The following is a 15,241-nucleotide window of genomic DNA, read 5'->3' on the forward strand; positions in this document are numbered from 1 at the left end:
ATGATCTCAGAGCATTTCCAAAGGAACATAAAACGGTGATCTAGTTAGATCCCACCATGCATGAAAAACCTTATCCAGTGCAATCATCGGCATCTACCTTGTCTTTTTGGTTTCGGATTGATACAAAATCGGCAAACTTTTCCTTCCACACTTTCCAAGCATTCCTGACTTCATCCAAACTCTGTATCTGGAATGCCTGTGTTTCTATCTAATTTCTCAACGCATTCAGTCCAAGGAGATCCTGAAAGATCTACGAACTTTGTGACTTGAGACAACATAACAGATATAAAGAACTCAATCGTCAACCGCCTTATTTATTTCTTCTTATTCAACCATTGTCATCATTTCAGGCCTTGTTACTTTTTTTACTCTAATTGAAAACCTGTTCCCTCTTAAAAACAAAACTTCAAATGGGGCTAGTGGCAGGACTACTCGGGAAAACTTGGTCACCAACAATGTCAAAATATCTCTAGGGAGTAACTGGTGCTTTATGGCCACAACAGTAACAAAGATTATTGTTACTGAACTAATTCTCTTAATAAGAAGTAGACAAATGGCAGTAAGAAAATATCTTAGTTATTAGGGTGAAATTTGAAATATAGATGTGATGAACTAGAGTACTATTATGTGTGTGTGTGTCAAAGAACTTTCAAGGTCAAGCCAAAATGACTTACTTTGATGTAACATGAAAGACTCTCCCCATATGGAAACTTCAACATAATCATGTCTGAGAGATTTCTCCATTTTCCCACAAGAATGCTGAATAATCTTTCTGAAATGAGAAGCACCTATTCAATCTCTTTCATCAGGTTCATATAACCATCTTGCACGGAGCACCAAACCAGCACTTTGATCCTTTATAACATCTCTCTGCTTCTTACAAGCATTGAGTAAGCTGTCATTAGTATTGCTAGAAAATGAAGAATTTTGGTTCAGTACCTCGACATTTGATCTTGACGCATTTCTTCCATCAAAGTATTATTCCCCGTTACTTTCCTCAGACATATAGTCGGAGGCTATTGCCTGGTATCCACACTTTTCTATGTTTAGGTGATTGTTTTTTGGAAAGCTTCGACGTGTATTTACATTGTATAGTATAATTATGAAAATGATGTTCTCCCTGCAGATCACAGATAGACTAATCAACTCAAGAATTTTTCTCAAAGCGGTAACTAAATTAGGCGCTGAAAGGATCGTAACGGTATTAAAGAAATGAATGAAAACAGAAACACCACATCAAGGAACATATTAACTACCGTAAGATAAACTTGTATAGTAAGAAAATGCATGCCATCCTAAGGAACATATCAAGAAAATCTAGATTTGATTAATATCTGCAAATTGGCACAATTACATTAAATGGGAAATGCATGTCAAAATGCTGAAAACTTTGATAGGAAATCATACCTCTGTGCAGGCAAAATGTTGAAAACTTTGATATTACGAGGCAGATAAGAGTTAATGTGATTCAAAAGATCCATGCCAAAAGGGTCTCCGACCCACGCATTCTCCAGGATTTCCATTTTCAATGATATCATCGTAGCTAATATGTGAACCTACAATATCAATTCCACCATTCCCCGACCCACGCATTCATAAGATCTATGCTAAAACTGTCAGTTTGCCCATGTGTTCCATGTGGTCGGGCAACTCCTCTTTTGTCTCGGTTGGCTCAAGTGCTCGAGGACGGCACTCCTTGAACCCCTTGGGTCTTGGGTTCCTTGGTTATTCCTTGGCCTACACCATTGGGTGGGCCTAAAAGCCACCAGCTTAATAAGCATGATGGCCCTATTGTTAAATGAAGAGAACAATATTTTCGAGAAATTTCAAAACAAACAATTTCAATGAAATCTTTCCCACTTTGTATTCTTGGGTTTCCGATATGAATATGTATCGTATGAGTTTGATTCAATTTTTTTTTACCATAAGGGATCATATTAGAACAATGAGTAACTAGTAAATGAAATCTGTACGAAGGGTCAAAACATTTCAACCCAATGTCATAAAGATTGATGCCCAACAATTGGTGTTAAATGAAGATGCAGTTTATCAGCTCAGTGGTCATTAATTAGCTCTGTGATATTCAAATCTAGTAGATTGGGAAGTTCGTACTTCGTAGGCATATTCCAACAACTTGTAACAAAGCTGCACTTATTTAGGGGTGCCCTATGTTTGTCGTCAAATCGATGCTTTCCCTCGAGGATGTTACCACATTTCCATTTCCATTTTGATGACAACTGAAGAAAAATAGAAGAATACGGGAAGAGAGTAAATATATTCAATGCGAAATAGTTACTAAATGAGCCTTATTGATTGCCATTTTTACCCATACCCAACTGGATCAGACCAATCAAACCCAACCTGACCAGATTGAGCCGACTAGAAAGACAGTCTGGGCCGGGTCAAAACCAGGGGGGACGGGACCGAAATAATCAACCCCTGAACCGAATCTTAATTAGCCTCTATACCGGGTCGGATAGAATATAATGAGGCAACAAACCGGGTCAGATTGAACCGAAACTAATCAGCCATATAAACTGGATCAGGCCAGTCGAACCATATCGAAACTGATCCAGCGCCTGAATCAGGTCGGGCCACTCAAACCGAACTAAAAATATCAGCGTCGGAACCTGGTCGACCGCCTGAACCAGGTTGAACTGTTAAACTGGGATGGACAAGAATATGCATTTGAAAAAGAGTATATGAAGAGTGTAAAATCGAATTATTTAAATCTAGAGGGGCACCAATAACTTTGTAATACCAAAATACATTCTTCGCACAAATAACATTGTAAGATTCATAAACAGAAGATGACAGAATAATTCCACTTTGACGCGTTGCAAAGAAATGGTTGCCGAAGTTGAACGATCGTTCAAAGCTTGCAAGCAAAGTAATAAAAAAAAGGAAGCAAACATTAGTTTCAAAATCATCAAATCGTCGTATTTATGCAACAAAACAACAAACTGAGCTCACCGTGTTTGCAATATTGTTGAGGAGCCAGTTGAGACCCTCATAGAGCCCTTACTATGGATGTACCTGAAAGAACATAACAGAATGTGCCCAAATTGATCAACAATTCCATCATTGCGGTTTGTGTAAAGAGCAGGGTTCATTGCATTTGGATTTGAAATCGAATTACATGAATTTTACTAAAGATTTGAAATTTCATCCAAACCCAAATGTATCAAAATTCAAATCCTTGGACTGACCTAAAACTCTCCTAGAGATCTAAAATTTCACGATCTCTGTGAAATTTCATCATTTTTGTAGGCCCTAATCGCGGATCTAAGGCCCCTAATACAGATAACAACATGTATGAGACAAATTCCACACATTTGTCCCCAACCTTAACCTTGCAAACAAAATGAAAAAAAAAAAAGGACTGGAATTTACCATTATTTGTTGAAGGCCCGAGATGGCTAAGAGGCAATGGCGGAGGAGTGTCGAACTGATGCACGGCGATAATGTGGTTTTGTTTTGGGGAGGGTTGTAGTATAGAGAAATGAAGAAAAAAAATGAGAGATGGGCCATGACTCTGGGTTGGATTTGGAAGATGAGCAACTAAGGTTTCAGAGAAATGAAGAGAAGGGTTGAAGAAATTTAATGATCAGTCCCCAAATATTACAGTTTTTATAATTTTAAAATGTGAAACTACAAAAATGCCCTTCGAGGTAAAAACGTTGACTTTTGTTGATCGCTTTGTTGTGTCACATAAGATTCGTTTTCTTGGTGTATTCCTATAGTACTCGTCGCTACAAATGCGTGAGCGTGAGTGGAATTGAATTTGGAGTTATAAAGAAAGAGTTATTAACGAACGAAGTTGAGGGCAAAATGGTCATTTGACCATAAATCTGGAAAACTCCAGATTTTGTTGGAGCATCAACCTAATGTCATATATGTGGCTGTGATGGAAAGAGGATGAGAGAAATAAGATGTTTGTTGCCCAATCGGGAAGAAGAGGAAGAGAGACTGACTAATCGGAAGAGAAAGCAAGGAAGGGAAATGAGGGATGAGAGAATGAGGGAATCCAGACCCCATTTTAACCTGCAACCTGACGCGACGGCCTCCATGGTTTTCGACATCTTTCATGGTGGATTTTCGATGAGTTGTAGGCATTCACCACCTGAGAAACACTTCACAATTGTCCTTCTACCAATTCCACCCCAAAATCGAAGAAGTTTGGCCTTAGTTTCACAAAGAATGAAACCTATCAGTGTTAATGGGTGCATGGCGGCAATCCACCTTTCTTGCAACCCTCATTGTTGAATACCACCACCAATCTACTCCTCCTAACCTCAAGAACAAAGTTCATGCATTGCTTGGGGTGTTGGAGTTCGTTTTAGCGTCGAATAGAGAACACCCATTTCAAGGGTTTCCGATGGATCGATGGTGATTTAAGGTGTTTTTGTGTCGAATTGGACTTTGACTCAGGTATGAAAGTTGTTTCTCACATTGAGATCTTCATTCTTATAAAATTTGGGAATTTTTGGAGTTGTTGAATTTTCCGATGAGTCGGGGTTGCTGGCCATCGCGTGTAGCAACACGTGGCCTTCCGAGACGCCGCCTCATGGCAGCTTGTGCGGCGGCGCATGGGGGGAAAACCTAAGGTCCCTCCTTAGGTTTTTTGACGTGCCGAATCCTAATTCACCGTCCGTTTTCCCAAATTCTATCATTTAGGTATAGTTTTACTAAATGGTCCTTAATTGTGTTTTTAATGGGAAGTGACACCATTCTCGCTAGTTTGAGCGGCTCCCGAGCAATGAAAAACTTGTGAATGGACCCCTTCTAAACTTACATGGTTTTATAAAAATATTAGGTTTGCATGCATTGCATATTTCATGAACGGAGCATGTTTTATAGTATGTTTTTATAGATTTCCATATTTAGGATTTACGGAGAGATTATGATTTATTTAAATTGCTTTCACGAGATATTTATGATTTATCGAATTTACATTTTACGAAAGGTATAAATTATTTGACTTTCGTATATGAAATTCTATGGATTACAAATACAATTTATTTGATGGATTTATGAATATGTGCTATCATGGATTTACGAGATGAGGATTTGAGTTTTTGAGCTTCAGATTTGAGATGAGATATGTTTTCGGTAAGTATCTAGCGGGTTATCATACAACACATCCACACAACACGGGTATGTACACGTTTATGGCTATAGGACACAGTTGATGGTATTTATGTATATACCTTTTATCCAGCGCAACCCGGAGTCGTACAACTTCACCTTCGAATCATGGACCATGGTTTCTTCACTAGCGTAAACTAGTGTCGTGCAGCTTTACCTTCAGGTGATGGACAGGTACTGCCTTCAGGCGAATGAGGAGTTGATGATATTGATGACATACCCCCAGCTTCACTGGCGGAACCAATGTTGGACAGCTTTACTAGCCACGGCTAGTGTCGGTGTGTGATGTTATATACCCTCTTTTTTGGCGTAACCCAAAGTCGTACAGCTTCACCTTCAGGTGATGGACCATGGTTTCTTCACTAGTGTAACACAGTGTCGTATAGCTTCACCTTTGGATGACGGACATGTACTGCCTTCGGACGACTATGATACCCCTAGAGAGTACATTATTTATGAGATTTACGGATTTACCTTGGGGCGGCGATAACATTAGTATTAACTATTGAGCATGGTTTTACATTATGCATGTTTTACGAACGTTTTCATGGCATGCTAAAGTTTTTAGAAAACTTACTATGTAGTATATATGTGTTTTCAAAACAGGAGGTTAGTATGTTCAGAAAGAAATCAGTTTTCTTATTATTAGTATTATTATAAACTTTGGTCCACTCATCTTTTTTGTTTTTGCGCCCCCTAAGGAGTTAGAATCGAGACATACAATTCCGGCGTCTCCACTCACTTTTTCTGTTTTTGCGCCCCCTTAGGAGTTAGAATCGAGGCACACAATTCCGACGTTAGGACATTTCTGCGTAGGGATATTCGAGTTTCCTTTGTGTATGACTCATTCCTCGGTTTGTACCTTTCTATCGTAATTCTTTCACTTTATTCTTGATTAGTTGTATGCTCTGAATACGATTCTGCATTAGTGTATCCCTTTCTAATTACATATTTTATCGGTTTGCATATTTTTAATGGCTTCATCATCCTCGGATGTCGGCCAACACATATTTACCCTGATATTTGAAGATATCGGGGTTGAGACGTGTTAAAGAAGATTCCAGAGAGAGGAGAACCAAACGGCTCCTCAAGCTTGGTTTAAATAGGAAGCTGCTAGGGTTTCATCGCACGTGGGGACTCACACGGTTAAAGAAAAATAAATATTTAGGCCCAATAACATTTGTGACCATGTCCATATCTTTTAGGCCCAAGTAGCCTAACGTTGCAGTTCACTTTCACTCTGTTATCTTCTCCAATCCTCAGTTTTCCTTTCCGTCAAACCTTATAAAAGTGTCCGATTCCAAACCCTGCAAAATCCCTTTTACTCCCTCCACCCTTCCCCCCTCCCATAACGACGTCGTCTCCCCTTTTCCCGCCACAGTGGGACCCATGAATCCCTCCACTCTCACTCCCCACCGCTCCGCTTTCCGCTCGCCCTTCCTCAACCCCATTTCTCTCCCCGCCGCAACCTCCGTACACTCCGTACACTCCCGACGACGCCGTTTCAGGGTTTCATTTCCCCGGAACTCTGCCGCCTCCTCGGAACAATCAGCAGATGCTTCACCGCCGCCTCCCGATGTCTTCGGCGGCAAGAGAGAGCTCACCGGTATCCAGCCCGTTGTGGAGAAGCTTTCGCCGCCCCTCCGGATAGTGACGTCGGCAATTGTGTTCGCTGGAGCTGTGGCTGCGGGTTATGGGTTGGGTCTCCGGTTGGGGAAGTCCCAAAACGCAGCTTATGGCGGTGCAGCGGTGCTTGGAGCCGCCGGTGGGGCCGCCTTATACGCTATGAACTCTTGTGCTCCCGAGGTCGCCGCGGTTGACTTGCACAATTACGTTGCCGGGTTCGACGACCCGAAAGCTGTTAAGAAGGAGGACATTGAAGGCATTGCGAGAAAGTGAGAATTAAGTAACAAAATTCTCAGCTGGGTCGTGCAAATTACAGTGAATTTGATTGAATTTGCATTTGAAGTTTGTTAATTTTTGCAGATATGGTGTGAGCAAGCAAGACGAGGCGTTTAATGCCGAGCTCTGTGATTTGTACTGTCGTTTTGTCACTTCTGTTCTTCCTCCTGGAGCTCAAGAACTCAAAGGGGACGAAGTCGACACAATCGTCAGCTTCAAGAATTCTCTCGGAATCGATGACCCCGAAGCAGCTTCAATGCATATGGAGGTGGGTTTTTATTTACTTCTCGGTTTGTGAAAGCAAATGAATTTACTCTTTGTTTCACCTTTAATTATGTTGGTGGTTTTTCGGGTTTCAGATTGGAAGGCGAATTTTCAGACAGAGGCTCGAGACTGACCGTGAGGGTGATCTAGAGCAGCGTCGGGTAGGTCTTTGCTGCCAGAAACTTTGAGATTGTTGTTACCCTATTTGAATAGTTGAGGTACAGGGCTTTGACCATTGTTAGTGAGTCTCCAGTGCAGGCGTTTCAGAAGCTGATATATGTTTCGACTCTTGTGTTTGGGGATGCTTCATCTTTCCTCTTACCTTGGAAGCGTGTTTTCAAAGTTACTGATTCCCAGGTATCATAACTAGTAAATTATTTGACCGATGAAATTGTTGTTCTTTGTGCTCTATGCCCGGAGTCGATGTTCTTGCCATCTTTCTAGTTGTTTTATGGTCGTCGAAACTTAATTGGGTCAGACTCATATGATATTGTAATTTGGTATTCATTGTGTTTTTCTCTTGCTGCATGATTCATCATTCCTTTTTCTGACAGGTTGAGCTGGCTATCCGTGATAATGCCCAGCGTTTATACGCTTCCAAGTTAAAATCCGTTGGCAGAGGTAACCACATCATTCATTAAGGCTTTTATCATTCACTACCGATTTAAAATCAGAAGATACACTGAGCAATTGAAATTTGTTTTTAAATTTGACCTCTTGTAGAGAATGGTTCATAGGATACAAGGAACAATTTGTTTGATTTTTTGTTATATTTATATTTGATGGTACACTCTTATTACTTTAACAGTCCAATTAAGAAAACATATGAGGAAAAACTTGTTAGTTATCTCAAAGAGACGGCAGTGTTAGGCATATGATCTTACTTGCTCTAAGTCTTTTTTTAAGTAACTTTTTTTTTTATAAAGATTTTCATTAGATGAGTTCAACATTTTTATGCAAGTTTGTAATGCTCTTACACCTGTTATGCGCCAAATCCTGACAAATTTATCTATCTTGTTCTCAGATATTGGAGTAGAGCAGCTTGTTAAGCTTAAAGAAGCACAACTCATGTATCAGCTCTCTGACGAGGTACCTTCTTTGCAATGTATTTGCTAGACCTGCACTATCTTGTCTTTAGTTGTTTCTTAATGTGGATAATTCTGTTTGATGCAGCACGCAGAGGACTTGTTCAAGGAACATGCAAGAAAACTAGTTGAGGCAAATATTTCAGCAGCACTTCGTATACTCAAGTCCAGAACCAGATCAGCGTAAGTTCACTACTTCCATACATAAGTGCAGCTTAGTTCTATGTTATTGGTATAAATACTTAAGTTCACTGCCATCCAAGTTTAGCCCGGGGATTGGTTATTATTTTTTATTTTTGTATGAAAGAGTCTGAGATCAAATTATGAACGTAGAAGGATGTTATTTTGTTTAATTTCTGTTAAGAACTTTTGGTTCCGATGACATTAATGATTTTCAAACTTAACACTAGTAGATCCTAATAGACTTAGTTTTTCAGTGCTGGAATCACGGAAGTTGTGGAAGAGCTCGATAAAATGTTAGAACTCAATAGTTTGCTCATCTCACTAAAGAACCAGCCAGATGCAGCTCGCTTTGCACCTGGGGTTGGGCCGGTTTCTTTACTTGGTAAGAATCTGTGCTGGTCTCTTGGTTGTTCTTCTCTAAGGCTGAATTTTGGACACCCCAGCTCTACTTACTTGTGTCTCTGACTTAGGTGGCGACTACGATGCTGATAGAAAGATGGATGACTTGAAGCTCCTCTTCAGAGCATATGTTACGGATTCTTTATCCACAGGTTGCTTGGAAGAGAGTAAGGTAAACAAAGGCTGGCATGCATATTTTTTTTGCTTATAAACTGCTTTAAAAACTGCTACCATTGCTGCTTCTGCAGTTTCTACTATTCTTATTTATGATTCATTTTTTCCTGTGTAGCTTTCGGCCTTGAATCAGTTAAGGAATATATTTGGTTTGGGCAAACGAGAGGCAGAATCCATTGTGCTTGATGTTACTTCGAAGGTATACCGTAAACGTCTTTCACAATCTGTTACATCGGGTGAGTTAGAAGCCGCAGACAGCAAAGCAGCCTTCCTTCAAAATATCTGTGAGGAGCTGCATTTTGATCCACAAAGAGCCAGCCAGATTCATGAAGGTAATGGAAGTTGCAATGCTTGTCCTTTGCACAAATTTTTTTAATATATTTATTTTCAACACTCACCGAGGACATTCCTTTTTTATTTTGTGGATCAAACAGTTAATGTGCATTTAGGAATATCTGTTCCCTTGGTTCATAACCAAACACTACCTTGGTGTTATAATTAATATTCTGTTTTGTCCCTCTCAGAATCTGACTTGTGTTTCTTCTTTTAGAAATTTACCGGCAAAAGCTTCAGCAGTGTGTTGCTGATGGAGAGCTGAATGAGGATGATGTTGCTGTATTGTTAAGGCTACGGGTCATGCTTTGTATACCTCAGCAGACAGTTGAGGCTGCCCATTCAGATATCTGTGGCAGTTTGTTTGAAAAGGTAACTACAATTTTTCTTGTAAGCTCCTTTGTTTGGTATCTGAGATATTTGGTGGCATGGACCCGTATAGTGGTTTTCCTTAAGACCCATCATCTGCATTTGCACACGTACCATAATTTTTTTTCTTAGTTTTAGTTGCTTCTTAATTTAGCTTTCCTATTAGAGCCTCCACTATAAACATGCGTAAATATGTTAAGAAAAGTCTGCTATTTTGGAATAGGCTTTATACTGATTCTTGTGGTGGTTTCTGTCCAGGTTGTGAAGGACGCAATTGCATCTGGTGTTGATGGTTACGACGCTGATGTAAAACAAGCCGTGAGAAAGGCAGCTCATGGTCTGCGATTGTCTAGGGAGGCTGCCATGTCTATTGCTGGCAAGGCAGTGAGTATCCATTTGATCGCTTTATTTATTTATATTTTAATGTAGAGTTTGTGAATTCAAATTTAACATGCTCTCTTCTTTGTTTACTTCAATCTATGCAGGTAAGAAAGATTTTTATTAACTATGTAAAACGAGCGCGGTCAGTTGGTAGCCGTACTGAGTCTGCAAAAGAACTTAAAAAAATGATAGCCTTCAACACATTGGTTGTGACTGAATTGGTGGCAGACATAAAAGGGGAATCATCTGATTCCGCCACAGAAGAGCCAATAAAGGAGCCAGAGACAGAAGTCCTGGAGGATGAGGAATGGGAATCTATTCAGACACTTCGAAAGATTAGACCTGACAAGGAGCTTACTGCAAAGTTGGGGAAGCCCGGCCAGACTGAGATAACTCTTAAAGATGACCTGGAAGAAAGAGAGAGGACTGACCTATACAAAACATACTTGCTGTTTTGTATAACTGGGGAAGTGAAGAGGATTCCCTTTGGTGCTCAGATCACTACAAAGAAGGATGATTCAGAATATGTGCTACTAAATCAGCTTGGGGCGATATTGGGTTTAAGCACTACGGAGATAGTGGAAGTACACAGGAGCCTGGCCGAGCAAGCTTTCAGGCAACAGGCAGAGGTGATTTTAGCTGATGGACAATTGACAAAAGCCAGGGTAGAGCAACTTAATGAATTGCAGAAGCAAGTTGGCTTGCCTCCGCAGTACGTGGAAAAGATAATAAAGAATATAACTACTACAAAAATGGCAGCTGCGATTGAAACCGCTATTGGTCAGGGGAGGCTCAATATTAAGCAGATAAGAGAACTTAAAGAATCAAGTGTTAATTTAGACAGCATGATATCTGAGAGCTTGCGAGAAAGTCTGTTCAAAAAGACTGTGGATGAGATATTCTCATCAGGCACTGGAGAGTTTGATGAGGAAGAAGTCTATGAGAAAATCCCAGCAGATCTCAATATTAATGCTGAGAAGGCCAAGAATGTTGTTCGAGAGCTTGCACGGACCAGATTATCAAACTCACTGATTCAAGCTGTGTCACTTCTGAGGCAGAGAAATCGTCAAGGAGTGGTATGGATTTGTTGTATCTTTTATTATTTTAGTCCTGTAACTACTACGTGCTAATTTTGATTAGTGAATCGGTGGAGATAGGCCGTTAAATTTGATTGAATGGCAGAGTTTGATGATTTGTTTGTGCTTTTTGCAGGTTTCCTCTCTTAATGACTTGCTAGCTTGCGACAAAGCTGTACCTGCCAAGCCACTTTCATGGGAAGTTCCAGAGGAGCTGGCCGATCTCTTTGGCATATACATGAAAAGTGATGCGGCACCAGAGAAATTATCGCGCTTGCAGTATCTCTTGGGCATTAGTGACAGCATGGCCACTGCTCTCCTGGAGATGGGAGATAGATTACAAACCATCGGTGCGGAGGAGGAAAAGTTTGTATTCTGATCGTCGCTGAGGCAGTAGTAGTATTAGAAGGCGCACCGGGGAGTAGGCCTCTGCCTGCTTGGCTGATTTTTGTTCATCATCCATGTTTCCTTGACAAAGAGAGCTAGTGTGAGAGAATTTATAATGTGATTATTATAGACTAGTTGTCAATGCAATTGTGAAAATTCTGGATAGCCGTAGAATAAGTTTGTTGCATCGTTTAATTTTCGTTATACGACGAGATTTTCGACTTCTGGTTTAGAATGTTTTAAATCAAATGTATCAGGGAAGACCACTTCTGGTTTGGAATTTGATAGTTGCTCCTTCTCTGCTTTGGCTTCAGACAAAATGTTGAACTTTGCTTGTTTCAGTCACTAACATGCACAACTGTTGGTATTACAGTTAATTTTCAGGTAAATTTATGGTTTAGCTCGTCTACGTGGCGAGTCAAATTTTGGAGAATGTTTTGGTTTGGAAAATTTTTTTGGTGTGACCGTAACGTTCATGGTGTTGCGAACTTTTACTTATTAATATTATTTCTGTTATGTAATTTATGTGCTAGGAAAAGTTGATTTTTTGCGATCAAAAGGTCACGGATTCAACTCGTGGATACCTCTTTGCAAAGTAAATGTAATAAACATTCATCTCTCGATCCTCGCAAAACGGGAAGTCTTGTTGGCCTGAGGTCGGTCTGTCTTTTTAGGTAATTTCAGTGTCCACTCATTAATTGGTAATAACGTGTCGATGTTGGTATCCAAGAAATTTCTACCCTCTTTGTTGATGTTTAAAATGGTCAGTTAGTAAGGACTGTACGCCGCTCCTTTGCGTCTGTGTTGGAATCACATCCCCGGATATTGTGGCAGTGGCAGTTAACAATATCCTTCTGTCCAAAAGAAAACCCAAGCTAATGACCGTCGTCAATACTCTCAAGAATTACATAGCCCGTGTTAATAATTAGCAAAACATTCAAAAGTTAATAATTAGCAAAACATTCTTTTGACATTGATGATCCTATCAACTTCGGGGATTAAGGGTAATCATGAGCTAAGAAAAATGGATTATAAAAGGAATTTATCATAGGTGCACTAAGTCCATATTATCTCATTCGCAATCTTTCCTTAACATGATTTTACTTTAGCTGATCTTATGGATTTGTCAAACACAAACCAGCCATATTCAAAGGAAACCGAAAACTTTGAATTTTAATCCTCTAGAGACCACTAAATCCGGTAAAACAAGTCTTCTATGAAGCACGCTTTTGCCACCTTCGGAGGAGAACAACTTAAGTGCAATTGAGGATATCTTGACACGCCCCAATCCTGATATCTCCAAATATCATGATAGGCACGTGCTAGCTGATACCTGAGGGTGACGGAGCCATTTTAAAACGTGCATACAACTAAAATACGTAGTTAGAAAGAAATTCACCAATGCAGAATCGTGTTCAGAGCATATAACTAATCAAGAATAATGCGAAAGAATCATTATGAAATAAATGGGATTACCAAGAAAGTAGGTCCTAAACCAAAAGGGCTTGAAGATACCTATGCGGAAGCGCTCTGACGTCTGGATCAAATGCCTCGATTCTAACTCCTGAGGGGGCGCAAAATCAAAAGAGTGAGTGGACCAAAGTTTACAATAATAGTACTAATAATAAGCAAACCATTTCCCTTATGAACATACTAACCCCATGTTTTGAAAACACATATAATACTACATAATAGATTTTCTGAAAACTCTAGTATGCACTGAAAAACATTTGTAAAACATGTACGTGTAAAACAATGCTCGATAATGGTGCTATTGCTACCCGAAGGTAAATTCGTAAATCTCATCAATACTGTACTATCTAGAGGTATCATAGTCGCCCAAAGGCAATACCTGTCCATCACCTGAAGGTGAAACTGTATGACACTGGGTTACGCCAGTGAAGAAACATGATAGGTCCCATCACCTGAAGGTGAAGCTGTGCAACTCTGGGTTACGCCAGAGAAGAAATATATACATAGATATCATCAAATGTGTCATATGGCCATAGATGTCTACATACCTATGTTGTGTGGATGTGTTGTATGACAACCCATTAGATAAGCACTGAAAACATACCTCAAAACTCATATCAAATCTGGAGCTGAAAAGCTCAAAGTCTCATCTCGTAAATCCATGACATTGCATAATCATAAATCTGTAAAATAGATCATATTCATATTCCATAGAAATTCATATATGAAAATCTAATAATTCATAAATCATATTTGGAAATCTGTATTATATCATATGCGTAAATCCAATAATTCATAACCTTTCGTAAAACATAATTCGATAAATCATAAATCATGCATAAGACATAAAATCATAAAATCATGCTTTTCGTGAATGCAAGCCTAATATTTTATAAAAACATGCAAGTTAAGAAGGGGTCCACTCTCTTATTCCGCTACCGGGGCGCCGCTCGAACGAGGGAGGATGGTGTCACCTTCCACCGACGCACCTAAACACAAATAGAGACCTTTATAATAAAACTCTACTAATACGATAGAATTTGGGAAAACGGACAACAAATTTAAAATCAAGACGTCGAAATTAGCCTACGAGGGATCCCGGCTGAAACTCGAAAAAGTCAACTCAAAAATCAACGTTGACCGGTCAACGGAAGTCAACGGGTCAATGGGTCACAGTCAACGGGTCGGATCCAGTTAGGGTTAATGGGCCAAGGGTTTTGAGCTTGGGTTATTGGGTCAATGGATTTGGGCCTGGAATTCGAATTAGGCTTGAGCCGGGTTATAGCATTGGGCTTGGTTATTAGGCTAATGGGTTTAGGTTTGGGTTTGGGCTAGAGTTATTGGGCTGGGTTGGTTACATGGATCAAGTTTTTGGTGCACGGGTTGTGTCGACTCGGCTTCAGGTCGTGGGTCGGTTGGTCTCCACGAAGAAGAAAACAGGAGCTTCCTAAGCTCCGACCATCCTCGAAACTCAACTAAACCTAGTCATTTTATATATCAAATTGAAGCTCATAGAACAAGGAGTCAAAATATACCTTTGGTTCCCTTGACCGTGGTTGTAGTTGGCTGAAAAACCACTTGAAAGTTAACGGACGCCAAAAAATTGGAAAATGAAGGACATACATGAACAGGGTTAAAACCCTCGATATTTGACCCAAAATCCACTAAATAACTAGAAATTGTCACCAAAACCTGGGGTAAATCCTCCTTAGTCAAGCTTACCTTGGTTTTTGAGTTCTAAGTCAACTCGCTAGAGAAAATGGCGATTCCACCAAGGACCAAGGCTAAAGATGGCTGAGTTCGTGGTAGTGGTGGTGTGCTTGGAGAGAGGGACAGAATGGTGAGAGGAAGGGAATGTTTCCCGAGGTAGACAATGAGAAAAAGAGGGAAAAGATAGAAGGAGAGAGTTCGAGAAATTGAGAGAGGAGACCATGTGGCAGAAGAAGAGTGGGGGTGTAGTGTAGGTGTGGGTTCCACGGGTCAGAATAATATTAAATAATTAAATATCCAACCCTAATATCTAGAATAGTGAATTGACTATTTTGCCCCTCAACTTCGTAGTTCCGT

General features: G+C 40.0%; 2 protein-coding genes and 1 pseudogene across 2 annotated transcripts in view; 2 read left to right on the plus strand and 1 right to left on the minus strand.

The window, feature by feature from the left end:
• Positions 1–70: 70 nt before the first annotated feature.
• Positions 71–3,113, minus strand: LOC137715684 (putative tRNA pseudouridine synthase; annotated as a pseudogene).
• Positions 3,114–6,450: 3,337 nt separating this feature from the next.
• On the plus strand, positions 6,451–12,044 carry LOC137715554 (protein TIC110, chloroplastic-like). Its single transcript, XM_068454900.1, has 14 exons — positions 6,451–7,043; positions 7,135–7,318; positions 7,410–7,475; positions 7,573–7,671; positions 7,869–7,935; positions 8,339–8,403; positions 8,488–8,582; positions 8,837–8,964; positions 9,053–9,153; positions 9,271–9,487; positions 9,706–9,860; positions 10,116–10,241; positions 10,343–11,314; positions 11,451–12,044. Exons 1-14 carry the CDS (start codon positions 6,538–6,540, stop codon positions 11,691–11,693), a joined length of 3,024 nt encoding a protein of 1,007 aa, XP_068311001.1. The 5' UTR covers positions 6,451–6,537; the 3' UTR covers positions 11,694–12,044.
• Positions 12,045–12,576: 532 nt separating this feature from the next.
• The window catches only part of LOC137715555 (cationic peroxidase 1-like), a 4,102-nt gene continuing 1,437 nt past the window's right edge, over positions 12,577–15,241 (plus strand). Inside the window, exon 1 of the mRNA XM_068454902.1 lies at positions 12,577–12,618. Within this exon, the coding sequence (XP_068311003.1) occupies positions 12,580–12,618 (39 nt within the window). The 5' untranslated portion in view covers positions 12,577–12,579. The remainder of the gene's footprint in view (positions 12,619–15,241) is intronic.

Source organism: Pyrus communis, chromosome 14 (assembly GCF_963583255.1).
Source record: "Pyrus communis chromosome 14, drPyrComm1.1, whole genome shotgun sequence".
NCBI lineage: Eukaryota > Viridiplantae > Streptophyta > Magnoliopsida > Rosales > Rosaceae > Pyrus > Pyrus communis.

Excerpts from the sequence above, each read along its gene's own strand:
- LOC137715554 (XM_068454900.1), top strand. The coding sequence starts at position 6,538 with ATGAATCCCTCCACTCTCACTCCCCACCGCTCCGCTTTCCGCTCGCCC. Across the intron at positions 7,476-7,572 it reads GTGATCTAGAGCAGCGTCGG|GCGTTTCAGAAGCTGATATA; the intron begins GTAGGTCTTTGC and ends TCTCCAGTGCAG. Across the intron at positions 9,154-9,270 it reads GTTGCTTGGAAGAGAGTAAG|CTTTCGGCCTTGAATCAGTT; the intron begins GTAAACAAAGGC and ends TTTCCTGTGTAG.